Below are 27866 nucleotides of genomic sequence, written 5' to 3' on the forward strand. Positions count from 1 at the left end.
CAGTGTGGACTAACTATTCCCACACTGGCCATTTCTATAGCTTTCATGTGAAAGAACATGGGCTTGAGAGGAGCATTATGGCAAGTTGTTTTTTTTTTCTCCTGTACTAATGTAAGGTATATCAGAATAGTTGTGACACTATTTTGTAAAACTAGAAAGAACACTAGTCAGAAAGACTGCATGTTTCTAAGATCATCATATGTAGATTAAAGGCTCATCTCTTATGCAATGACTTATGTATGCCTATCATCTCTTCTCCTAGCTCTTCTGCACAGCAGGACTGTTGTATAGGCTTCATGAGATACAGAAAGATGACAGAAGTACATAAGTGTTTTGATTTACCTATAGCCCTCTCTCTTCTATTCCTAATCTAGGATTTAGTGGTTTTATGAAGTGTTGTATGTCATGTGTCTGATTTAAAATAATTATTTCAATAGTCGTTCTTGTGATACCACTTTTTTATGTTTCGGCACTCCTGTGTTGATATGTTAGAATTAGTTATTTCTTTTATTAGCTCAGCAGTGCTTTGCTTCTGTAAATATAATTTAAGACCTGTAATTTTCTTTATCCTTGGTGAGATTAATCTCTATATACATTTTTTTACTTGTGTTCTGCTTGGGTAATGGGAACATTCTGAAATGTATATATGACATATTTCTTGGTTTTTCTTTGATATAGCATATCACCTATATTAAATGGTAGACTATATTAGGCTGTTATTTGTTCGTTAAAGTTTATGGAGCAATCCTGCATTTCTTGTATTTTCTCTTGCACATTTCTTATATACAAACACACATGCATACACACTCAGAGTCATGGACTCCCAGGGCTCAGTTCTAAAGCCAGCCAATTCAATGTCATTGCCTTTCCTTCCCCCCTTCCTTTCCTTCTTCCTTCCTTCCTTCCTTCCTTCTTTTTCTTTCAGTTTTCCTTTTATGCCTGTTGTCTTTTTTAATTTGGCTTTAAGGACATTTTTGATACAGGTTTGGCAACCTGTACAAGTACAACATTGCTGTGGAGTTCCTTTCTTTTTATTGCTGCACATTTGTTCTGTAATACTATAATTTGATTATTTATCCATCTATTTTTACTTCTAAGTTCCTGGATTTATAGTATTAGGGCTTGACTCTTACCTTCCTTACACTGGTGTAAGCAAAGAGCAGACCTCCAGCCATACTAGGTTTTGCACTTTTGCCCCCTTTTGGAGGTAAAGGGTAGCCCAAGAGTGATTTGATTACACGCATTTTTCCCACTGCCTTTATTACTGCATAGCCATTCCAGGATATTTATACAGAATAGGTAGTTAGTGCTAGATATAAATCTCAGCTGTGTGAGAAGAATCTTAACTTGAGATGCCCTTACATCATCCATTGGGTTCCCCGGAGTAAAGCACTGCCTTCAGTTTTGGTTCTGGCTAACTAATGTGTTTTGAAGAGTCAAAGGCACCCTGTACTCAAACTGCTCCATGGGATAACATGCAGTAGCATATGGTCTCTACTGACTCTCCAACTTCTTTCCCCAAGCAAAGAGGTAGTGTCAAGGAAGCAAAAGTACATCTTGGGTAGTAAAATTACCTTGAAGGTGGGTAGGATTTCTAACATTTGAAAAAATATCTGCCCCGCAGTCACACCAAAAAAACCTCAAACAAGAAAACATATTAGGCCAATTAGGACCGTCGTTCCTGGGACAGGAGCTGTGCCCAAGACACTGCCGGTGATGTGGGGAGGTGCCTGCCAACTGGAAGCAAAACCATCTGTGTCCCAGCAGTGACAGATGAGAGGCAGAACAAGAGCTCCCTAGTGCTGCCCACCATGTCATCAACCCTTATTTTCCACAACAGCCACTTGTACAAATATGAGTGGCTGAGGCCTTGCATCCATGGCTGCTCATCTTTGCCCACCAACCTGGAGGCCAGTTAGTGCCAATCATAAATAAGGGGCCTGTAGTGCTCTGTAGTACAGCTCTTGTGGTTTGACATACAATTTTTCCGCCTGTTTATATTATCTTTTAACAGCTAAATGATGAGGGTCATTTATATAAGTGAATCATCTTTTCTGCATAATAAGACAGAGTGATAGGTCTAGAGCTCAAGTAAGTGTTATACGAGTTACTGTAACTCATTTTAAAATAAGACTTGATAAAAACAAGGTATCATATGTGACATTTACTACAGCAGTGTGAGCAAACAGAAAGCCAGAGGGAACGGTAGGATGCATTGGGGATTTCCCCTCCACTGCAGTGGCAAGTAGAGTAATTGATTTCTCTTGCGAAAACTGTCCAGAGCATGAATGGTAAAATTAGTGTTTTCTAAAGAATATATATGTTGTAAGTGTGCAACTTCAGAGAGAAGACAAGGCTTTAATTTATGCAGGGTGTTCTGCTAATGTAAGTGAACAAAGTTGTACCAGTTAATTTATAAACAGCAGCAGATCCAGACATATATACTGTGCTCTCCTGGATCTACCATTTCCTTGTGTAAAGTCAGCCTTCACTTTGAACTAGCTCATTGTGGTTATTTGTACCATTTACGTGCTTCTTAGTTAATGACCTACATTTTGTGAGAAGCTTTGCTGGTCACTTAGATGTTCATTCATTTCTGTACCTCAGAGAAATTTTTTGGCCTTCATTACTATTACCCATGTCTATATTATGGCAGTAGCTTAAGTGCCCTCCTAATATAAATACTAGATAAATATATGAATTACTAGATACTGTGCAGCAAACAGGAAGAAATATTCCACATGCAGATATACCCTGAAATACGAAAATTGGTTTTAATTTGGATCTTGCCTTACTTTGGTGCATGTGCATATGTAATTCAGTCCTAATGGACTTTGAGGTGTATTATCTAAAGAGAAAATAAACAAGCAAACAGGATGAAATAAAGGGAGTTATTATTGTTGTCATTTTTCAGACAGGAAATTAAAGAAATGAAAATATATGGAAGAATTGGACTCAGTGAGATTTCTAGATCTCTACCCAGGGTCCCTAATCACAAGACTTCCTTCCTCCTCAAACATAATTATTACTATTTCCATCGCATATACTTTGGAAAGTTTTTCATGTTTCCACATGAAATACTAATTTTCTAACGCTGAACTTTCCTTTTAAGCAAAATCAATGAAAAGCTATTGTTGCTTTTACAGATGCCAGAGAGAATTATTACCATCATAGGCAACAATAAAAAAGATCTTTTCACCCTTGGTAGATTGAATTACTGAGAAATAACCTTATAATTACTGTATAAAACACCCTGTTTTAACCCTGTTTTTAATATCCATAAAGTTTCTGATTTATTTTTCACAAGCCAGCATCAATGCAGTAAATTCTGACTTGCTCGAAGCTGGTGCAATTATGTTGACCTCTGTGGTACTCCACCTGTTGCATTGATGGCTCATAAGAGGTACGCTATTTTTGGACAAATATTAGTTAGGAACAAAGAGAGAGGTCTGTTTTCAATGGCATTGATTTAAATAAGCATTGTAATTTTCTTGAGATGAAGGAAATATTTTGGAGTTCTAACAGTATTATCAGGTAAATCTGCATTAAATTAAGTCCTTGTCAGACCAGTGGGGAGAATAAGCCTTCTGTAGTCCCCTAGTATGGGATTCACTAGTGGAAATGTCAGGGAACCCTTGAGTTATAGGGAACTTGCCAAATGGACCCTTGTCCCTCGCTCCCTGCAGATCTCAGTTCTGATGCCTTAGCAATCTGCAATGCTCAGCCAGCTCATGATCTTCAGGAGAGAGAAAGGAAATTTCCCTTCAGCACACTCGCATTGCTCTCTTGCAGCTACAACCAAAAAAAGTGGCTCCTGGACCCGCGCAAAAGGTTTAGGTTAGGCTGTTGATCTTGTTTGCCTCTTCTAGATGTCTGATGTTCACCCATTCTTCTGCAAGTCAGTGGTGTCCTTGTCTGTCTCTCTGAGGTGAAGCTAAGGGGATTGTTCCCTACCTGCTGATGGTTGGTGCTGAAAGAGGAAACAATTCAACGCAGAACGAGTGTACCCTCATCTTGTGTTCAGCTAATACGTACTTAAAACTGGGGCACCCCTTTTCTGTTCATCTGTTTTCTCCTGGCATGGTAGGAAACCATGCGAGTGTCCTCCGTGAAATTTGTCTTTTCAAGGGGATATATTTAGCTTTAAGTTTGGAAAGCAAACACATACTTCAGATTTTATAGGGAGCATTGGTTTGATTGCTTGTACAAGTAATGTGAATGTGATAGGCATAGTGAAAGAGACCTGCCTTCATCGCACTTAGACTGGATTCATCACAGTTTCTGCCTTGTTGGAGGTGTATTCGAACAACAGCATCGTCTGACTGGGCTGCCCACAAAAACATTTTTGACCCCTGGCTTACCACTTTTACTGACAGAATTGCCAGTAGCACCCACCCAGAACCAGTGGCTGCAGAGGTCTGCAGACTGCACCCCTTCCAAAGGTATATTCTGGCAAACAGTTAGGACATATATATATGTCCCACCCCAAAATGGGTGAGATTTGGAAAAGGCCCATAAGAATGGTTTATTGGAAATGAAGTATTTCCACTCAATTTATAAAACACCCATCTGTGAGGGTAATCCATTTTACATTTCCTTTCAAGAAATCATTCTGTCTGAAATAAATGTTACATGTGACCTAAAATTTATTTATTTTCCTTTTTTTTTTTTTTCATTCCAAGTCTGCCTGAACTTTGTTTTCTTACTGTTTTGGTGGGGATTTTGAGGGACTGGGTAGGGTGTTTTGAAGGAATTTTTCAGTCTGCAAACAGAAAAATCAGTTAGTTTTGGAGCTGTAGGTATAAATGTATTGACTTCTGACTTCAGTGGCTAGCTTCTCTAGTTTACAGTGGCATAAATGCAAAACAAAATTAAAAAAAAAAAAAAAACGAAAAAAACAGGCCTTTGGTGAGACTATTCGGTTTAAAGAAAGTATGAGTGTAATTAGCTAATTCTATTATTCCAAATGGGAGTATCATTCCTCCCTTATTGCATTCCTTCCCTTATTTATTAAAACCTATAAAAAATTGAAGGGGCTGATTCTGACAGTAGTTACCTCTGTTTTAACCAGTTGTAACTCTGCTGACCTCATTAAAATTACACCGGGGTTATATCCTGATGGAGAGAAATCAGAATCAGACCAAGAACTTGGAACTTACGTTATTTTTAGCACAAAAAAAATCCCTTGTTTTGTAAAGCACAAGAATTGCTACAGGGCCCATAAATATTTTGTGAATCTGGTCAACGGATAAAAGTAGAAAATACTTAGAACATGAAGAAATTCATCTGTCTGTCTATTGACAGTGCCTTATGGAAGAACAAGAGTCCAGGTACAATAAGGCAATAATGAATTTAATGAAAAAGCTACAGACATTCAGGTTGTAAGCTGAGCTGCTGTTGAAAAAGATAGTACATATTTTTGCCCATATAGCAGAATTCCTTGGCTTAATGTCTATGAGTAGATTTCCATTGATAATAAATATGGAGGAAATTATTTATTGTAAATTATAATTAGACTTTCCCCAGGCTATGCATTCATCCAGCAGCAGATACTGAATAATAACATAGGTATTATAAAAAAAAAAAAAAAAAAAAAAAAAAAGAGGATGATAGGAGCTAAACCTTACCATGACTTGTTTAAAATACAGTAGTATCAGCATAGGGGTAAATTAATATTTGCGTGTGATTTTATGTAATGACACGAATAACATGGAGCGTAAGTCGCACCACATCTTTATCTGTGAGGTAGAAAAATCACAGTCACAAGAACACCCTCACACAAACTCGAGTTTACCCGGGACTGCATTAAGACTGGCATGCAGCCTAACTTTAAGCAGTCTTTGCAGGATCTCAGCCTCAGATTTTAACCAATTCGGAATTGATCCTTGCAGCAAAAAAAAAATTCTTCAGTTTATACTTGCAGTCATCACTCACATTCAGCTAACAGCAGTTCTTCTGTTACCTCAAGCAATATGGAGCTGTGCTTCTGTTATAAGAGGATCTCAGTTTCATATACCCTCTTGCCATCAATTTATAGTGCCTAGCACAGTGGCAATTGCAAAGACCTCAGAAACAATACATTCCTAGCCTATGTGTTTTTAATTATATTTCCAAGTTTCATTTGCTGTTGGCAACTTGACGTTATTTTGATTTTGCTGAGGTGAAATATATGAGTTTCAAATACAGCTTTGAAATTGATTAGGAATTAATATGGCAGCATTACAGACACAGTAGATTTACTGCTGCTTTTGCAGCTCTGTGTAAACTCCCATATGGAAAACCTATTGTGACCAGATCCAGAGTGATATGAGCAAAGTGGCTGAGATTGAAGGTAAGAGATCAGGGAAAAGGAATCAAGTAGGTAAAAGCAGAAGGAGAGTCTATCATAGCAAAAAAAAAAAAAAAAAAAAAAAAAAAATGCCCACCCCCCAGGGAGGAGTCACAGGACAGGTGGGACACAGCTGCATTATGAAAAAAAAAAAAAAAAGCTTTCAAGGTAATCAGTAAATTTAAAATACTTGGTAAATGTTCTGTACACGTCTCAGAAGGACATTAACAGAATTAAACCTGGAATCACCTATTTGGTGCTGAGCACAGCCTAGCCCCCTGCAGCATCCGTAAGCACGCTCTGGCAGTGCTGCTTCTGGGGCAGGACTTGCTGCTCGGTTTTGGGAGCAGGTTTCCCGCCGACACCAAATGAGATGGAAGTGCCTGGGATGAGAGGGTTCTCTGAGGAAATGCTACATATGTGGCTGCATTACACTATTAACCCTTCTGCCTTTTCTATTCTGTAGGAGCTGCATTGAGGGCACCATTTTTGGCACGTTAAATACACAGTTGTTACCAGTTTCCATACAGCTTCATGTACAGAGCAGGACTGCCAGTGAAAAAGAGAATGGGGGGGGACGGGGGGTTGGAGGGGGTGTATGTACGAACAGTGGCATTCAAGTGCTGTAGTTGGTCCTGTGTTAGACAGTGGCCGTGTTGACAGTCAAATTAAGCCTTCCAAAGGTGGATGTGGCAGGAGGTTGCTACCCTCTGAGAAGCAATATGTTCACATAGTGCTGGTGCAAGGAGGGGGGAGCACAGGTTCCTAAGTGTTCATTGCTCAGTCTTTAGAAAAGGAGTAACAGCATTAAACTCCCCATTGACACACAGACAGCAAACAGTTGAACAAAGTCACATTTTCAGTCCGTCACTGGGCACTCAGAACTCTACTGAAATAATAAAATAGTGCCCCAAGGAAAATGTTAACAGTATCCTGCTTAGGGACCCCTAGCATCCTTTTTTTGCAGGCCCTCTCCCCTCACACAGACTTTCACTCAGGTTTCTTGTTTTAGTGGCTACTGCTCACCCCTTATATTTATTTTATTAGAAATGTGGTTTTGACTTCAAGGTTTTCAAACTAAATGCTTCCTTCAACTTTGTCCACACTTCTCAAACCTCACTTTGTATATGGAGAGTTCAGCAAAACTCAAATGTCTAATTAAAACGCATGGTCTCAACTTATTTGATATCTCATATGTTCTCCATGAAATCTAGAAATAGGTAACTTCTCAAACACATGGTATCAGTTATGGTGTTTATGTCATCTTGACTTTAGGGTAAACTGATGTAACAGCAGAGGACTAAATCCTTCCAGCTTTCTAGATACCTGGATTCAGAACCACATTTGGATTTTGGACTGACCTGTATCTTTCCCAGCAATCCTTCCGCTGCACTCAGGAGTCACCTGTATCATTCTTCAACTTTGTATCAGGTAGGGGCATCTAGTAAGGTCAAGTCTGGAGCTGAAAGCAGTGAAAAGAAAAATATTCCACGTATTTCCAGTTTTAGATCTCACCTTGTTCACATTCAAGTCAATGAGACTTCAGTGTAGGCCCTTAGCTTACCTGAAAGCAGACCTATTTGGTGATGCTACTGCATTACAAATAAATGAGAGTATCCAGACGTACTTCCAGCTTCAAAAGTGAGGATCTTCAGGGAGCAGCTAGCTTAACGTTCTTAGAGAAGCCTTATATATATTCTCAGCCAGCAATGTGTCCTTGAGTATTAAGTAGGATTTACTCTTCAAAGGGCAAAAGAGAAGGTCTGTACCTAAAAGTCTGATTTTCAATATGAATATTCAAATAAACAGCTCCAGGCTTGTATACTAAGATTGGATATCGTAGTTTAAAACAAGACTGTTTCAGAAATATTTCCTCCAATACCCGACATGAAACATCATACTATCATGGCGTGACCTCACATTGCATTTTTAACATTTATATATGCAAATAGACATATTTAAGTGTGCATGTGCCATTCACACATTCAAATTAAAGGCAAATAAATGTTTTAGATTAAGGAGATTAATTTGGTGTGTCTCACGGTTGACACACTTTCTACAGAGGCTAGATCACTGAGACCCAAGTGCTGGGCTCTTATCCAAGAAGACAGATGGCAATTTCCTTTTGATAAGAGTTCATTTTTTTAGCAGCAAGGGAGCCCTGAAGTAACCATTTTTCTTGTGAGGAAAGTGTCTTTTAGAAGCCAGATAAATCATTCTAAAATAGACAAACACAGAAACCAAGGAACTAATCAACCTGAAATGAGTTGAGTTGCAGCCCCTTTCAGAAAGTTTAGGAGATGCTCTTTGCTTTCATTCTTGCCTCACATAGGAACTACTTCACAACATTAGAGAATTCAGATAATTTTTTCAGTGCTTTTTATGAGCACCAATACAACTTATGATTAGTAGCAATGCAAAATTCATCAAGTCAGATGAGGTAGTTTTGTTTACAGTATGTTTACATCATGCGTAACATAAAGAGTTGTAGGTATTTTAAAGACTGCATACAATTAAAGGTAACTAACCAGACTAAACCAAGGTGGCTCTGTTTAATTAAAATCTGGAACAGTGTGTGACAGCTTACACAGTTCTGGAACCTTTCATACTTGTAAGTTCTAACTGTGGACAGCCAGGAACCCCAAGGTCTAGAGTCTGTGAATAGTCTGACTTGCTGCTAAAGAATCAGTCAGCTACTGTTTGTAGTTATTTATATTTAAATATATTTAATATATTTAAATATATTCACTCTTCTTTTTTTTGGTAAACATATAAGACCCAGGCTCAGACATGCTGACACCTTCAATTTAGTTTATCTTGTAGGATTAGGCCCAAACAGGATCCCCTTCCTCTAGTTTCCTTTCCTCTCTGTTCTATCTGTCACTAATAAAGCAGAAATGAAGACAACTAGAGTGGTTTCCACTCACTCCTTGCCTGTGCCTGAATGAGTTCTTCATTATTCATGTATCCAGTAGTTTGGTCCTAGAGATCTGGGAATGATGTCCGCTCTTTATTTGCTTTGCTGCAGCTCTATTAAAAATACACCTTTTTAATTCTGTAAATTGTTACCCTAGTTTTTTTAGACTGGTTCCAATTTGTCCAGCAGCACCTTGTTTACAAAGATATTGCAAGAAATTTTGTGCATCCTCCACTATCCATGTCATATCAAGGCGTACATGAGCACTGCGTGCCTCCCATCACCTCAGGTCGCGTCGCTTTGCATTGAATCAAGTCATGTCACATCAGTGATACCGCTATCAGTACTTACTCCTGATAGAAAATTCAGCATAGATTTAGACAGCAAATAGCTCAGCCACAATAAATGTATATAATGAGCAGATTAAGTATCTGTGAGAACCAGATATTTTAAGTGTCCCTGGCAAGTCAGTGCTTTCAGATATTTCAATATCCTTGTCTCTACACTGTATTCTGCACATAAATTTCTGATATATGTGCATATACTAAAATGTCTGTCTAAGCAGCCTATTTGGAACTCTTACCGTCTACAACCATATGCAAATACAGACCTGTGCAGTTTTGAAACAACCAGACATTACTGGATGAGTCTGGATGTTGTAACCACGTAGTATAGTTTATAGGTTGATCATATCCCAGCACTGTACAAAAAACAAATGTTGACAGATTATTTTTTTTCTTCTCCATAATTTGGGGTTTGCTTCATACATTTGCCTGCTGGGGCATGTTTTCAAAGAGTTATGCATGATTAGGCTCTATGACAGCCATTTTATTAGACATTTTACCCTGTTGTTCATTTATAAAAGTTAAATGTTGTAATTATCCTATTACATACACTAAAAGGAAGGGAGGGGAGGGTCCAAAAAAAAAAAAGTCTCTAACTGATATCTAAAACATGCAGGGTTTGAATATTTGTTCATAGTATCTTTTGGGATAAAATTAATTTCTTTTGGTTTATGTCAGTCACCTGTGTATTCTCTCTTGGCTTTCTTGGGGTCTACATCATATCTACATGTTCATTATGTAAATGCTAAGTGGTCTTCTTCTTATTGATTTTTACAAACATTTACCTGGCAATCATCACCAAGGTTTCTACGTGTTTTCCCAGGATTAAGCCGAAACAGTTTTTCCAGCGTCTTTTTAAAAATTCCTTCAGGGATTTTGAGATTCAGTGTAGGTCCAGGGAGCTGTCAACTGGTACAAGGTATATATGCATATGGAAGACACTTAGGAATGTAAGCATTAATACTATGAAGAATTACCCAGAAGATCTACTAGGGACTTCCAGGGAAACTGTACTTCTGCCTCAATTCATTCACGTTTTGAAGTCAAGCACATGGGTATCTAGGCTGGAATGCTCTGCTTTTATGTCTTCAGGGTATTGAAGACGCTTGTATATTGTTGTTAGATATGGTCTACAGTTACTGTATTGGGATGGTGTGGTGGGTTAGCTTTGGCTAACAGCCAAACACCCACCCAACCACTCACTCACTGCCTCAGTGGGATGGGGGGGACAAAGGTCATGGGTCAAGATGGAGAGACTGCTTGCCAATCGTTGCTGTGGGCAAAACAGACTCAACTCGGGGTTAATTAACTCTATTGCCAATTAAAATAGATTCTGGTAATTAGAATCAAAAGGACAAACATTAAAACAACTTTCCTCCCCCCCTTTGCCAGACTTAACTTCACTCCTTCACTCCTGACTCCTCTGCCCACACCCGGTGGTGCAGGGGGCAGGGGGACTATGGTCAGTCCATAACAGTTCCTCTCTGCAGCCTCTTCCTTCCCAGCTGCTCTGCTGTGGAGCACTTCCTCCTCCTCCTCCTCCTCTGACCTTGGTGTTCCCTCTCTTTTTTTCACTCCTTTTTTCCCCCCCTCCTTCTCTGCAGCATCCCCACTACCCTGACATCTACACCCAATACAGATGATAATGCTGGTGACAGTAATGAATAAAGTACAGAATATCCTCAGAAGCCTGTGCTCAGTTGGAAACAGCCTTTTTCCCTTAAGGGCAAATTACTACTCTCCAGAATCTGTCTCACAAGCTACTGGGAAAAAATGGGAGTAATATCCATTAGGTTTTAACATTTAATTCTCTCATAATCTAAATACATATAAAATTCACGTAGATTCACGGTTAAAAATTCCGACAAAAGCAAATGCCATGCTAATAAAAATGTAATTTATTTGATCATTTTTCACATAGTCTGGTAGAAAAATGTCCTGTGTTTCTGATTGAGAGCCATTGCTGAATTCTTCTCAACTTTTAGAGTTATTTAAATCAAAGGATTTTTCTGTTTTCCCTTGAAAAACATTAGTTTAGGTGAACAGTCTCAGTAGCTGATCTAGTAGTGTGATGCTTCCTACAGTAAGGATTGAGAATATAAGAGACTGAGGATCTGTCAGTCCCTAATCAAATATACTGCTTTTCTACACTAATTTAATCTCTAGAAGATACCCAGAAATGTGATTTTTTTTTAACAGCCTTTCTGAAAAACACCGATACTATTTTGTAAAATGAAGTTATGCCTGCTGTTACTCCACAATATATGTCCCTCCATTCTCCATTGCAGCATTCAGATAGCACATCTTCACTCTTAGCTTCTCCCACAAGTCCTTTAGAAAACACTCAAGATCTAACATTATTCTTATACTGGCATTACATAAAGTGACCTTACCTTTCAGATTACAGGCCCATTTTTTTCATATGATGTTCTGGCATCCTGAAATGTCAGTCAGACCTGAAATCAGTCAGAACATTTATTTTTTTTTCTTTTTACTTGTTGAATGAGTGATATCGTAATGAGTAAAACTGGCTCTTAGATTTCCAGACCAGGGGAATGAACGTTCAGTAGGAGATACGCTTTATAGAAAAAAATAAAATTACTGTGTAGACTATCAAATCCTGTCTTGTGTTCAATAATACATGAATGCTTGATCAGTTTCTCACAGCACGGTCACTGAGATACTAAGTTAGCTTTGGGAAAAAAAGAGAGGAAGAGGGTGTTCTTCCAGAAGGAAAAGTATTTGTGGTTCTCAAGAAAGCTGCTTGCAGCATTGACTCGACCACACTTTTCTGGAAATTGTTCTTTTTGAAGAGTCTTTCTTAACCCTAGAAACTCTCACTTCACATGTCACAGTTTTAGGACCTTTTAAGTAGTGCCCCTTTCATCCCCCATCATTTTACAGGTTAGTTTGATTTGTGTGAGATCTGTTAGCAGCAGTGGAATGGCTCCTGATTTACACTGAATTAGAGCAGAACAACTTTCATACTCTTTTCCTTTAAAAGTTCATCTTTGGAAAATCAGAAAAAATGTACTGAAGCTACTCAGTTATTACAAGATTCTTCCTCATAAAGTTTGCTTCCTCATATAATCATGTCATTAGCGGAGGCATCCTTGAGAGGGCTGCCCTGTCACTTTAAACTAAGATCGCTATTACCTGCTGTAATGACTGGTGTTTTGAGTGGGAGCAGAAATTTGGGCACTGGAATTGACAGCTCGAAATGTCTCAGCCTTCCAAATTAAATCATTATTTGAATACAAAAACAAAATGGTAAGAGCTCTTTGCGGGATCTTTCATAATTTGTTTCTAATATTTCTAATAAGTACTCTCAGGGATACAACCTGCACTGAGAAATGGCATAAACCTCTGAAGTCAGAGATTTTATTTTTAAAATAAAAACAAGATATAATGTGTTGGAAGTTACCTTGGTGTCCAGACATAATGAAATGAGGTATATTTCTTCACCCCCAATTTGCACATGATATAAAAGGGGTCAATTTAACAGCGTGTAACATGCAGCCAACAGCTTCCCAAAGTGCTCAAAGAAAAATGCATCTTCTGATTTTTCATCTGACTTGTGAATAGATAGGGATGTTTTTATATGCACTTGGAAGGTTCTTATCCTGCAAGTTGGCCCATTCAGTGTGATTTTTCCTGGAACATGCTACTACCCAGGGTACCTATGCATATCATTGCCTCTGCCATCGTTTTTAATAAGTAGCTTATCTCTGTGATGCAACTAAAAGCAATCCTGAGTGTCTCCAGGGTTTGTTGTAATTAAGTTTTATTGTTGTATTTGAAAATGTACAGTTATTGTAAACTGGAACAAGAAAAATGGAAAGGAGATTCTAGGAGGTGATAGTCTGATTTTTAGAAGGTTTTAACCCTTTGTAGTTTCTAGATTCACCGTCTTACTTATGCTCCCCAAGTAACTGTTCCTATATACAACTGAAGCCATAAACTATAGCAGCTAGTGCAGTTTATTAGCTGATGTCAGGTAGCCACATAAAGATTACAATTTATACGTGCAGTCAGATGCTGTAGGATCATAGGTGCAGGAATTTGTGGATTTCTAATAAGATTGTAGAAAGCCTTTTCTGAAAGTCTTAGTTTTTGATGCTGCCCCTTTCTTCTCCAAGTATTAACAGCTACAAGTGAATTACTCCAAGTCCTAGTGCTGCCCATGAAGTGCTGTGGAGAAAGGCAGCTTAGTCTGGACAATAAAGAAATGTCACTGTTCTGAGAAGAAAATTGACAAGTTTATTTACACTGTTTTCTGGCATTATACTGCTGTGCTCAGGCACTACCACCCAACTCACTGAGGAGTGCTTGCAACTACATTTGGGCTCACACCTTGTGCAGTCAGTGGAATTACCCGGCATCCAGGTACCAAACTTCACCTGGGTCATTGTGCCCATCTCCGCTCTCTTCACAGCTCATCAGGACTGCTAATCAAGCAGTCAGTGCAGTTTCCCCCTTTGTGTTTTATTCCTGCTTGATTTTCTAGCCATGGGATGCCGCAGACTGGTTTTGGAGATTCATATAACAATTTTTTCCAAATCAAAATATTTCCTCCAACAATGTCATCTTTTCTGTCCAGCACTGCTACTAATCTTTATTTAGTTATTTACTTTACAATTTCTGGAGGGATTGGATGTGCCCAAGGTGCCCCTTTAGGCAACACTTTATATCAAGGTTCCATTTATAAATACTTCATGAAGGGCTAATGAATGATTAATAGATGTTTTAATGTATGAACAATCAATTGTTGTAGGTTTCCCATGTCCAACAGACAAGTAGGTTTCTTATAAGCATAGATTATAACCATATCTGACATCTTCTACTGATGGGCTTCTAAACATCTATAACATACACACTACTCATATCTGTAACATGCTTAAATAATCTACTAATCACTGATTAATTTTTTATAACGTATTTTGAAGCAGAGCCTGTCTGTGGAGTAGATCCCTTACTGGTGTCTGTGATTCTCCATTTCACTAGTATTGATAATTTACTCATCATCTAAGGACGTAGAACTCCTACTAATTTCAGCTCAAACATTAAGCTTTTCTGAGTTAGCTTCGGCATTTTCACATCAGCCTGAGGAAAAAAATCTCTTTGCTGTCCCCAGACTTTTTTCTCCCTCAACCTTAGGCGACTTTACCCTGCTAATATGCATTTTGCAAGTTCTGCTAAAATGCAATGACTCCCTGGGCAAAAACCCACTCTAAAATATGTTTTCAGCCTGTTGAGCTCAGTTTGATTGTCCTCAGGACAACTGTCCCAGTGGTGATGGTTCCCAACATTTTTTAAAAACTTTTTTTTTTTTTTTTTTTCTGTCATCCCTGTGTGCTTTGTTCAGAGTTTGCCCATTCTAAAAAAAGGGTGAGAAAACATAAACACAATAATCCAGGGAGCAAGCCACCTCCCATAGGACATTTGATTCTGACAGAGGAACACACATTTTGTATGTTTAATAAACCCAAGTGTTGATAGAAGTGTTCCTCTATGAGATTCCCATAGTCTCCTAAGGTGAAAGCCATGACTGTGCTCTATGCTTTATATGGAGCACCCGGGTAGAACCAACTGAAATGGGCAGTACAACTCACTTCCTTAAAATTTATGAGTCCTGTCATTAATCATTTGCAGTTGAGAAGCAGTAGGTTGCTTAGTTTCATATTTCGCAAATGAATTTTGAGTTTTTAGTTGATTTCTTGTGAACTTTATCACAGGTTGAGTCCTCTGCTGTGATTTATCTAACACTGAGACCAATTCTTTAATGATATAAAAGGATCTGCAGGTTTTTTCTTATTTCTGGGGTCATTAGTAAAATAGTCTCTGTTCTGAATATCTCCGATATCCCACTCCCATTCAAATCAAATGCTAATCTTTCACTGATTGCTGTTTACAGCAGGATTAGGCTGCTACATCTGCTGCATTAGCACATTGAACCTAAAGAAACACATCAAGCGTAACTCAAAAAAGAAAAGAGAATAAAGGGTATAAAAAGAGAGTTTTACTCTTCAGTATTAATATGGAATTTCCTCTGCATTTTTAAAAAACATTCATTGTCAAAGACACCAAAGCCTCAGAAATAAGAACCTCTCAAAACTACTCAAGCTCTTGGAGTAGACAGTCTTTTACCCACATTAGCACAACGGATTTTATGTTGTCCAGTTAGCACTCCGTGTTTCTGTGTTTACTGGGGGTTTTACCCTGATCTTTTCTTTCTTTTTTCAGCTGGTTAATAATCCGCTAGCAAGTCAAGCAGCAGCGGCTGCCGCAGCAGCAGCCATGGGCTCAATAGCAAGCTCCCAGGCCTTTGGCAATGCCCTCTCCAGTCTTCAGGGGGTCACAGGTCAACTCGTCACTAATGCACAAGGACAGGTGAGTAGAAGATGGAGCAAACAGTGAATTCTGATGGCAGGCTCATCCTAGGACAAAAATGAGTTCCGCTTGTATGACAGCAATTTAAAAGTGCACATATTGAAGATAAATAAATATTGATTTGCCAGACAAGGTAAGAAATGGAAAGTCTGCGAACTGGGAGGAAGTTAGGAGCTGTTAGAAAGTGTTTCCAAGACAGAAAAGGCTTAAGGTTTGTTTTATTTTAATTCAACCTTTTGAAAAGATCACAATAGTGCAATAATACGGTATTTTAAAAGTCCAGCAACCCTGTGATTCTTAACAAACATACTGGCTGTCTTCTTCTACTTATATATGCGTAATAACAGACAACTGTGTTAAAGTGCTACTGTACTATTAAGTCCACACTTTTTTTTCAAATTGTAGCTTTTCTGTATTAGTTCATTTCTAAAAAGGTATTAAATGTTTGAAGTAAAGGAACACACATTGTAATGAAGTATCTGGGATGGGTTTAACTATGTGGTTTACTTTTTTTCTGATTAACTAAGGCAGGCAATTTGCAATGATTCTGCTGCTCTGTAATGCAAATTTGTGAGAAACTTTTGCTGTAAAGAAAATTTTCCAAACAGAAACTTGGACAATGTTTATGGTGTGTCTAGGAGAGACTGAGCATTATCCTCATTTGGGGACTCTTTATTTATTGCAAACTTTTTGAGTTTCCGTCTTAATATGATGCAGAGATGTATGCATCTGAGTCCATATATATATATAAATAATTCCATCAATGCAGCATGCTTAAGTACCTTTCAGGTTGTGGCCACTGTCATTCTTTATTGCATTTACTTGGACAAAAATTAACACAACTACTTGTTTCACATAAAGTCACTGCAACAAATCTGTCAAAATAACTTATAGCTGGACCTGGTAGATGAGTAATTTGAATGTCATTATTCTAAATGCTATAAATTGGGTGTATGGTGATATCCACAGTGCTTATATGGATGTTAGGCCCTGGTAAACATTTATGGAAATGATGCAGCTTGGATGATATGTGAATCTGAAGTTTAGTTTCTGCTTTTACTGTTTACTAGAGGGAAAAAAAAACAAAAACAAAAACAAAACCAAAACAGGAAAAAGCCATTTTTTTTTCCTGGTAATTTTCAGTCACCATGTTTTTAATTGGAACAGAGGTGATGTTTTTTATTTTGGCCCATAAAAAATAAAAGACAATACTTTATAGGAGCCCCACTTTTTTTTTTTTTTTTTTTAAACATAACACATAAACAAAGATGCATCCTGAGATTCACTATCACCATCCAAGTCCCAGAAAAAAAAATGCTGACCTTGTTATATTTACTGGGTGGGTGCAGAATTGTTCCATCACTACCCCGAGGGTTGAACGATGGAGCTTGTCAAAGTGAGGCCTTATCTAATGAATCATCTTATCGCAGGTGCACACCACACATATTAAAGGAGGATTGTATGAACAATGTGCCCTCTACAATAACCTTTCAATGTCTACTTTAACCCTTGTTTCAATCCCTTTTCATCAAAGGATCATTTTATGCAGCCAGCTTTAAATGGAGGCTCTCAAAAGCCTATTAAGATTTCTGGAGGGATGGGGTATTAGTTTGGAAGAAAAGTTGGTTATAATACCTATAACTCATAGTCAGATCAGCTCCAACCTAGAAGCCTGCTTGCTTCTATCTGTGCTCCAGAAATGGTTCACAGTCGCCACTCACATGAGGCACTTGGCACCAAAGATCTTCATTGTAAGAGCTGAAGATATAAACCCAGGCTAGTTTTTCAATAGTTTTCACTTTACACATTCTCCGCAGAAAGCAAAAGCTAATTGTGGCCATTCATTATATGTTTTAAAAAACAATCTACTGTGAAGATATCACTGAATGAAACTATGGATTCCCTCAGGCTGAGACTCGTTTACTCCACACATAATGTAAAGTCCAATAATTCCACAGGTTGCAGAAAAAGAGAATAGAAAGGAAGAATCTTCCCTGTTGTTGGATAAAATCACAGAATCTATCTGTTTGCCTAGCTAATTTAAATAACGGCTGGCTTTTTATGACTTGTTTTTACAAATGTTCCTTGGTTTATAATCAGTACTGCAGACCTCACCACAATATAGATAAATATTGTAATACGTGTGTAATATAACACCCGTTTTTATAATATTCAGCATAAACCCATATTGCTTAGAGCACACTTCTGAAGCTATATGTCTACAGAACAGGATAATTCAGTGTAGTTAAACTACATTCCAAAAATTAAATTACAATCCATGCAAATTAATAAAATTATAGCAACTAAGCAAGAACTGAAAGGTATGTTTCTTCAAAATTGTGAGCGTAAGTGAATAGTAATTTGGGATACTCTGTTTCTGAAATATCTGCTTGGACCCCTTAAGGAGGCAGATTTCCATCATATGTTAAGAAGCTGCCCTTTGAATATTGCCCGTTTCAAAGAATCACAAGTGTGACACCCAAAATTCACTCCAGCAAATATAAGGCTGGATGACTTACCAGACTGTTTGTATGTGCAATCTTTGTAATTATATGATGCTTCTGTTGTAGAAATTCAGGGCTTGTAAATGTCCATCTGTCTAGCTAAATATATGGTGATCAGTAATCCCTGGAGACATTAAGCTATAGGTCAAACCTAAGATCCTATGGCAAATTTAGGGAAATGATCTTTTAAATGACATGTGGCATGGCCTTAATTCCCAATAGTCTGGGAGTTCTTACAATCACAGTAACAACATTATCTATATTAACAATCATTTATATAGTATATTTGTTATTAATTTAATTATTGAATTCACAATTATGGTATCAGAATTTTTTTTTTTTTCCTTTGGTTGGCAATAGGAATCATAATACAACAGCTCCCCAAGACTGCTGTAGCAAAGAGACCTAATCCATTGGAATAATATGATTAGATCACCTGATTAATTTGATATAGTACAGGTAGAGGACTCTAAATCAAATTTTCATTTTCAGAGGCATATTATGAAGAGCTATTGGCCCATGTAATGCTGCTTACATTCTGTTTGCCCTCAGCACTTTCCAGGAAGTGTTTGCAGCACTCAGCTTTCATATCTTAAATTTAAAGGCCAGGGTAGCAGAATTGCTAGATTCTACCCTGTCAGTAGTCACACTGATTTCAAAGAGAAACTGTCTACCCGCTCAGCTTCAGCCTGCCCTTAGAGGAGGATCCTAGTGCCATTGCTGCACTTGGTTTCTTCAGAGATGTAACAACCAGGCACTTCTCTTTTTCACTCTGTTATTGCAAACTAAATAAAGTATTAGGAGTTTTGAGTGTGTTTTACTATGTCTGTTAAGTACATGAAATGAGTATTTTGGCTGTTTTCTTAATCTTTGTAAGGAGATGAACTGCAGAAATATGGAAGCAAGGATGATGCTTCTGGCTTCCACAAGTGCTATATGAAAGCCAGCTTCCGACTTGGCTAAAACATAGTACTTAATTGTCTTCAGTTGCATTTGTGTAAGTCCCCTGACTTCAACAGGATCAAATACATTTTAACTACAGGTGCTGAGTAAGTTTAGTTTCCTTTTTGGAAAGATGGGTGTTGTCTAATAGGAGAAAAATACATCCTGATTCAGCAATTGCAAAATAACGTTTTACCATAAAGACTAGAAAAAGTAGCCTGATGAGAGTTGGCATTATGAATGGTTATGAATGATATGTGGTTAAAGACGGCAATAGATTCCGTTTCCTGATAGGTTAACAGGAAAACTTAAGTGTGGTGTAATTGTATAGTACATACTTTAATTGAACAGCAAATTTAATCGGGATGACATCAGTAGAATCTAAGAATGCCCTTGGAGGAACTTGGGCTTCATTGTGCCCATGCCTTGCACTTTGGATGTGAAAACCTTCTGTATATGAAAAGCCTTGAGCACAGCTCCACCCTGGCAATTAACAAAAAATAACTAATTTTTGAGAGTTGTAGTCCACAAGTAGCTCAGGGAACTAAATAGAGAGAGAGGTATTGTTGATCCAATTAGATAATAGGAGTACTTTGGTTCTCATTATTCTGATGAGAGGGTACACATTTGCTCTTTGAGCTTCTTGATGGTAAATGGTGCTAATGAGGCCTGATGGATTCCCTGCTCCTAACAAGCCTCTCAGCAGTGCGAGTGATTACAATGGAGATAGATTTGATGGGATGCGCTCCCTTTTGTAGTGTCTCAGCTGCTGACACTCTGCGACATAATCAGGTCACAGAGCCGGTCACAGCCATCAGCAAAAGCCATAGCTCTATCCCTCATTATTAAAGTGCATTATTCAGTTCCAGGCCTTCACAATACAGCCAAAGGCCTTTTTATCAGTCTTCTTTTTTTGTTAAGCATCAGTTCTCAAATACAAGGGTTAATAAAATCATCATCTAAAGAACTAGTAAATTACAGAAATGGAAATAAAGCGCTCCCTTTCAAATTCGTTGAAGGATCACAATTAAATAAGCAGGGAATTTCTCATCAGCACACACTGTACAGTACAATGTAATATGTCATGTGCAATAAAAACAGGGAATAGGATTTTAAAAAATAGCATTGTCCTCATTGTGGACTGGCTTGGAAAGCGCTGAAGTATCTTCCATTCAGAAGGGAATTTCTGTCCTCCCGACTATTACATAGGTACATGGAAGTACTGTTATTTTCACCATTTCCTGTAACTACTTTTTTCCGGGGTGGGAAACATTAACCTGAAAATTGAGTTTATAACTTTAAGTGTAGCATCTGTCTTCTTCTAGTTAAAGTGGCTGAGGCCACAATCTGGAAAATACAGGTTAGGCCACCGTGCTAGGACCACTCCGTTCCCATACACAAGGCCATTGCCTGCTTTTGGAGGGTGTGGAAAAAGGTCACTCTAGCATTTTCTTTCTATTCTGATGCTATTCAGTTGGGACTATCTCCCCTCCAAAAGCAAATACAGTTTTTAAGTCTAAGGTAGACTTTAATGCAGTTTGTTAAACAAGTGAGGAAAAAAAATGAGCATAGAGCCCGGTTTTATTATTTATGTGTTTGTTTATCAACCTTTTTTTTCAATTTTATTACAGCTGATTATGAGCAGGTTCCAGCTAAACAGAAATAAGATATTCTAAATATCGAAACGCGTACCTTTACACTGTTTCTGTTAAAATACTGAAGTACATATTCAGTGACAATAATATAATTTTGTGTTTAGATACAACTAAAGATACTAATACATTGAGCTTTGTTTACTGTCTTGTTCAACGCTGCAACTGTACCTCCCTTTTGTTGCTGGTAGAGTACACTATGATGATCAAATGAGTATGTATATGCAAAGTTGCTTATAAAACTTTCAGTTTGAATAAACCACCGATGCGAGAATCTCCAGACAGCTACTGGTCAAAGTACAAAGTTAGCTTTGTCAAATTAGCATTCATCTCCAAGAAGATCCGCAGAGACTGGCATGTGACCTAGGATTTTTTTTTTAACACTAACCAATAAAACTGACTATCAATGGGAATGCAAGGTGGGCTTCTTCAGGGGACTTAGAAGGAGGATGTTGGACATTTGTTGGGTTTTTCTGTTTGGTTGTTTTTTTTTTTTTACCTCTCCCAGAAGTTCTAGGAGGCCCAAAGCCATATAATGTGTAACGCTCCTCAAAGTCTTTCTGAATATCTGCAATTCATACAGTTCTCCACATGTGTGTGATGTCCATTAGCCTTTTCTCTTAAGAAAAGTTATCACACTAGTTAACATACAAGTGCTACATATGTTTCAGCTATGCAGCTCTAATACATGCTAACCACTAATGTTTTAGCCCTCACATCTAACAGTGTTCACAAACATCTAAACAATAATTGCTTAAATAGTGAACTCTAACAGTGTCTTCCCAGGGCTAAGATTGACAGAAATCTGAGTTGGTGGTATCAAAATGGTATATATTAAGGAAATTTCATGACAGGCCTAAGATAATAAAAGAGGCACGTTTTGAGGGAGAGGCTAGAGGGAAGGACTGTAACACTCAAATAATACTAGCATTTAAGAAGATTCCTTGCAAAACCCTTTGCCAGCAGAATCTGTTTTGACTAATCTTCATATTAATATATTGAATTTCTGCTGGGTGGAGTCTGACTCTCTGTTTTCCCCCTCAAAGTTTCACTGGGCTGAATACATGTAGTTTTGTGGTTTGCAGGAAGAAAAGGGCACATATTATGAGAAAAGGTCAGCTGTAAGGGAAGATTTTTTTTTTTTCCGTTGGCTTCCTCTCCCCACAGCTAAACATCGAGGAGGCTGTTTGTTTAATTACCTCCCATGTGAATTTGAATCAAAAGACAAATAGTTCTTTTAACATATTTTTGCTGACTCTGTCTTTATGCTACTTCACTATTTATCTAACCTCAATTTTAGCCACAGCGGCATAAATGTAAAAATGTATGGACCAAACTCTTAGGTCATGCAAATTGGTAGTTTCATTGAAATGGACAGGCACAGGGAGTGAAGCTAATTATACCAAAATAAGAGCTGGCTAGTCAGTTCTGTCCATTTTAGACAATGATCACTCATAAATTTTTGATATCCACAATTGTGAACAACTGTGAAATCCACATCCACATTTTGAGAACAGTGGTGAAATTTAAAACAGTTACCATCTGCAACACGGAAAAGTAATATTCAGTTAGTCCCTTACAACAACAAGAAGTTTAGAATGACTGTGGTGCTACCATATTTAACAGAGGGAATCTAACTTTCTCACAGGAGAAGAAAAAGGACAGGATAAAAAAGATTCAGAAATTAATTACCCAAAGAATCAACCATTGCAAAAATCTTGGAAAAACGCAGTATGACCAACTAACAACCTGTTTGGATAAAGAGACCGGCTTTAGAGAAGAAGCACTACCACTTTCCTCCAAAGCTCCACTAAAATGAATACTGGTTCAGACTAGCTGATGAGCTGAAGTCAAACCTCTAATGGAGGAGATTCTGCTATTCAAAAAAACCTGCTATTAAAAAAAACCAAAAAAACCCAACCAAACAAACAAAAAAAACCCCAAATATGAAGAGAAGAGCTGTTATGTTAAATAATATTTGTTGCAAATAGCAACTGCAAGGGGAACACCATTATTTAAGAGTACAGAATATTTCCTTACTGGAAAACATACTGGACCCGTACTGGGTCACAACTGAAGTCTCTGAACAGGTTTACCAAAGAAAGGGTAACTGTGTATTGAAGTCTCTATCAGCCTGAAAATGATCAGCGTCTATCCAGAAATGCCACGGAAATTCCTTTCATCTCTCTTGCAACAAATCTTACTTTGGGTACTAAACTTCACACTTGGGATTTGTAGCCTCTTGCCTGGATCTCTGCCCAAGGTACTGTATCTCGGCTGTAGATTTTTTTTCAGAGGTGCTCAAGTCTTATTTTCAAAAACAACTTGTATACCTGTAAGAGTCTGAGTTCCCTTCAGCCAGTGTTATGACTCCCAGTGTCTGAAGGCATGTCTATTCACTGTAACGGAGCATTGCAAGCAAACTGCAAGAGACAGTACATTTATATGACTCAGTGCCATAGCAGCACAGATCCCAGAAGCCAAAACCCTTGGTAGTAAGGTATCATGGCTGGACTAATTAATTCCGCTTCTCAACAAGGTGACATAGGATCTAGCTCATTAGTTACTAGCTCTGGGGTCTTGGTAGCACGCTGTATTATGTGAAGTAAATATACTTTGAAGAGAGCCTTACAAGCCTGAAGCATTTAGGTACTTTTGAAAATGTTATTCACTAATCTAAATTAATTATTTCATGGTAGAAATACAGGATATACCTGTCCTTTTGTCATTGCTCTCTTAGTTACTTTTGCATGGAGGAGAAAATCAAACTAATTACTAGTTCAGCTGAACTACCATTTTCATGGAAGCTAACTAGTAACTGAAAGAAGCACCTACCACTCCTGTAATATGTTCATCTTAGCATCATAAGGTGGTTATAAGCATGGCAAATTTTCATTGTTATCACCAGTGACATACGTCACAGTCAATGAAATCGTTCTGCTCTATGGAGGTTTTTGCACTGCTCTCCTTATCATCATATCTTATCACCTTCCAGTAACGCATTGAGAAACACAGCTAGTGACTGTCACAGATTGGTGACAGTCTTCCTCCCAGGAGAAGCTTGTAGAACAGAGTTGTATATTTGATATGGGCATTTGGTTTTGTCTGTTAGGAATTCGTTTGTTTCACTTTCCTTTCACTTTTCCTTTTCACTTTTCACTTTTTTCACTTGTTTCACTTTCCTTTTCACTTTTCCTTTTAAAGTTTTGTTTTTATTGGGATTTAAAAATAATTATGAAGGAATTTATTAGAAATGCATCTTGCTTATATTTGCATTAGAGAAAAGCAGATAACAGAAATGTGCTTAGCTTTTGCATCAGAATGTGGTGAAGCCAGAGGCGATAAACCAAGGAGTGTCCCTCAGTTACTGTTGGAATTCATTCCAAGTCCTTGACCTTCCCTTCAGACAAACTCTGCTGTGCACAGGGAAGCTTTGACCATTATTATACTGGAAAATCTGGTAATTATAGACTTCATCCAGGAGCATTAGGTTCCTCAGAACCATACCACAGAGGAACTGCAAGGCCGAAGTTTTCCTGAGTCCATCGAAAATTCTTTAAGATGACATAAACAAAGCGCCGGACAGAGTTGGTGCATGTAGACGGTTCTGAGAAATGTGCTTTCCGTGTTACTGATGTTTCCCAAACACTGTAAGTGTCATGCTTAGGAATATTGCAACACTGCATGCTTTCAGGAGTTGACAAAGTTGAAAACAATTGGAGGCCACATCGTTGTTCAGCCAGATATGATGGAAATCCTGCTGTATGAGATTCACATTGGAGTGGAATTTAAGACTTCTTAATGTGGGATTTCTCCTTTAGGCTGTCCAGAGCTTCTTATAAGGGAATGCTCTGCACACTGGAGTATAGAAAGTCTTAAGAAAACAGAGGAAATAGTGGACCAAATCTGAAAATTTGTTCGAGTTGTCTTTCCAGATGTGCTTCATTATTTCTGGGGGAAAAATAAAAAAAAAAAAATTAAAAAAAAAAAAAAAATATATATATATATAAAAAATAGTTTTTTGTGTAGCGCTTAATTTTATTTAGATTTTATCTAATTTATCCTCCAGCTATCAAATGCTTTTTCCCAGTGTCATAATTTTACTTTCTGCTCAACAAGCATTGATATCAGAAAAAAGAAAACAAGAAGAGCTATTTTGACAGATGACTCTGTCAAAAGTGGAAGTTAATGTAAAACACTAAATATTTAAGGTCCTTGACTCATTGGTGGAGCGTTGCTGCTGTTGTGGGAAGGTCTGGAATTTCTTAGGAGTCATAAGTCTTCATGCATGAACGAAGACCAGTGGCTTTCTTGTTGGTCCGCAGTCTTGACATCTGTATGTGAATGTCATAGAGATACAGGTGAGGAGAGGAAATCTGGGGGTCCCATGTTTGCAGTGCAGTCAGTATTTGTTCCAGAATCTCAAAGGATGAGGAGTCCAGATATTTTAGCAATATCTTGTGAAGAATTTGAAAATGGAAAAATGTCTTCCCCAGGCAGTTTCCACATAAAGAGGAGGAAATTGCAGAATTACTTGATTGACTCATCTGATGAACAACTGAGTTGTATTCATGCAGCATTTATAGTGATAACCAGACAGATGTAGACCCATAGGCCTCTGCATGCAGACCCACAAGCCTCCAAGTAGCACAGTGAACAGGAGTTGTCCTGTAAGAGGAAGGATTCTCTGTCTTCTGGTTTGAATCTAGAGTATTGCAAATTATTGTGTGATGTCTTTTCCTCTGTGTTGATCTGTGAACAGTGGCAGGGAAAGGTCAAGCAGAAAAAATCACAGTCTTAACCATGAATGGACACCCAATCTATCTTTCTAAAAGTATATCTCAGTTTGTCATTTTTCTTCAGATACTGACAGCGTTAAGCTTCAGCATGTATGTATGCAAATGGCCCAGATATCAAAAAGAAAAAAAGGACTTTGAAATATCTATGCCAATGTTATTAAATATATATGATTTTTAAAGTACCTTTTTCACTTAAACTTCCTTCTTTGCACATTAATTAAATATTATCTCTAGGATAAGTATCTCTCATAGAAGATTAATGTATTATTGTCACATAATAATGGAAGAGAATGACAGAATCTCTTTCCTTAAGCACAAAAAAGAATTTATTAATATAAAGAAAACACTCATAGCCCTTGAGCAATTCTGTCTGTTTTATAGAGAACCTTTCCTAGTCTCCCCTCATGTCTAGCTTCGTGCTAGAGATTCAAGGAAGCAATACATATATCCTGCCAGTTTAAAAATCAATCCAGTTTTCAACAGATAATTTAATATCAAGACATGATGTACCCAATATCCAAATATACATTCATTTTAATGTTTGACGCATCAAATACTCTGACATAGCCAAGTTTCAAAATAAATGGTTTGTTTTAGAGGTTGGATATGTCATATTAGCATCTACCCAGCAGATAGAGAAATAGATCAGAGAGTGATCAGGACATCAGGGAGACAGTTTAGAGAGAGATGAGAGAGGCCAGGTACATCTTGTAATGTTAAAAAAAGCTAGCTATCAAGAAAGAAATTGTATAAATAGGTCATTGCAGCCCAACTGAAAAAAAAGTTTAATTTTAACTTCTTAGTCATCATCTCCAGAGGCCTAATCCGCTCCCTTCGTTGCAGGCTGTGCATTAAGCTGAGATATGTCTTATTTGCTAGCACAGATAGACAGACAGTCTCAAAGTGAAAAGATGTTATCTGGCTCATGCAGTGCACTAGCTTTGAGGGGGAGTTGGCACCAATTGGCATGTTAAACTTCCCTCTTCTTTCCTTCTCAATTCTTTTTATTAGCTTTAGCTCAGTGTCACCTGTCCTGATTTTGCTCTTTCGGTTCCTTCCATAAGTGGAAGCATAAAACCAAGTGGAAACAAGAGCATGAATGAACGGATACCTAGTGTCAATGTCGGCGACAGATCCCCAGACATTCCAAGGTATCCAATTCCCTCATTCCTGTTCTACTTCCCCTATCTCTACCATTTTAATTTCTTGCTAACAGCTCTTTGCCACATGCTGTATGTGGGATTCAGTTACTTAAATATAGGTCTTTAGTCCTATTTTAGGAGTTGTTCAATACACCATCAGGCCTCCCAAGGCCAGTCCAGAAGAATGCTCTTCCCTGTATTGCCATATCCTGCCAAAATCCTAAAAAATTTAAAATAATGTCTACATTTTCTTCGAGTGAATTGCTTACCACTTACATGAACACATGCATCTGTGTACATATACACACACACAGCTGAACATATGCCTACCTGAACCTTCACACTCATCAGGAAAGATACCCTCAGGTACCCACAGGGACCCCAAATTACAAATATTTTAATTACCTCCTTGAGTCAGCGTTTCTGTCTCTGGGATCCATTGGACCTTTATTCTTGTCACAAATGAAAACAATCTAAACCTTCTCAGCTTGGCATGCTGTGTTGCTCTCTTTTACCTCAAAGCTGTCTCTAGTGTAATGTTTGAAGTGTGTAATCAAGACTGTACAGAGGTCATAATTGTCTGCAATCTATTAACTGGGGAATAAAACTAGGCCTGTGTTTTTCTAAGGGTTCAATTTCTCACCAAGATATAAGTATTAGTGAATGGCTGCAGAGTGGAAGTTAAGGGATGCTGTGTGATAACACACTATCCTTTCTTTACTAGGAGGTACCATCTAGACTGGTACTCTTGGCAGCTCTACACAAGAGGCCAGAGTGGAGTATTTAAAAGGTCAAGAAAATTGAGATTTGTTAGCAGAACTGTGTGGGAAAGATTTCCCAACCCCTGC

At 37.9% G+C, this 27866-nt stretch overlaps 1 protein-coding gene across 6 annotated transcripts in view; it reads left to right on the forward strand.

Annotated features, from left to right (window-relative positions):
* The window catches only part of POU6F2 (POU class 6 homeobox 2), a 317306-nt gene that overhangs the window by 237686 nt on the left and 51754 nt on the right, over positions 1-27866 (forward strand). For all 6 annotated transcript variants that reach the window (XR_003397925.1, XM_026843964.1, XM_026843960.1 and 3 more), the window contains exon 6: positions 15833-15979. Coding sequence is in view for 5 of the 6 variants with exons in the window: in XM_026843964.1 (XP_026699765.1) it covers positions 15833-15979 (147 nt within the window). In the remaining variant the exon portion in view is untranslated. The remainder of the gene's footprint in view (positions 1-15832; positions 15980-27866) is intronic.

The sequence above is a fragment of the Athene cunicularia genome, assembly GCF_003259725.1.
Source record: "Athene cunicularia isolate RWA chromosome 2 unlocalized genomic scaffold, athCun1 chr2_part2, whole genome shotgun sequence".
Lineage (NCBI taxonomy): Eukaryota > Metazoa > Chordata > Aves > Strigiformes > Strigidae > Athene > Athene cunicularia.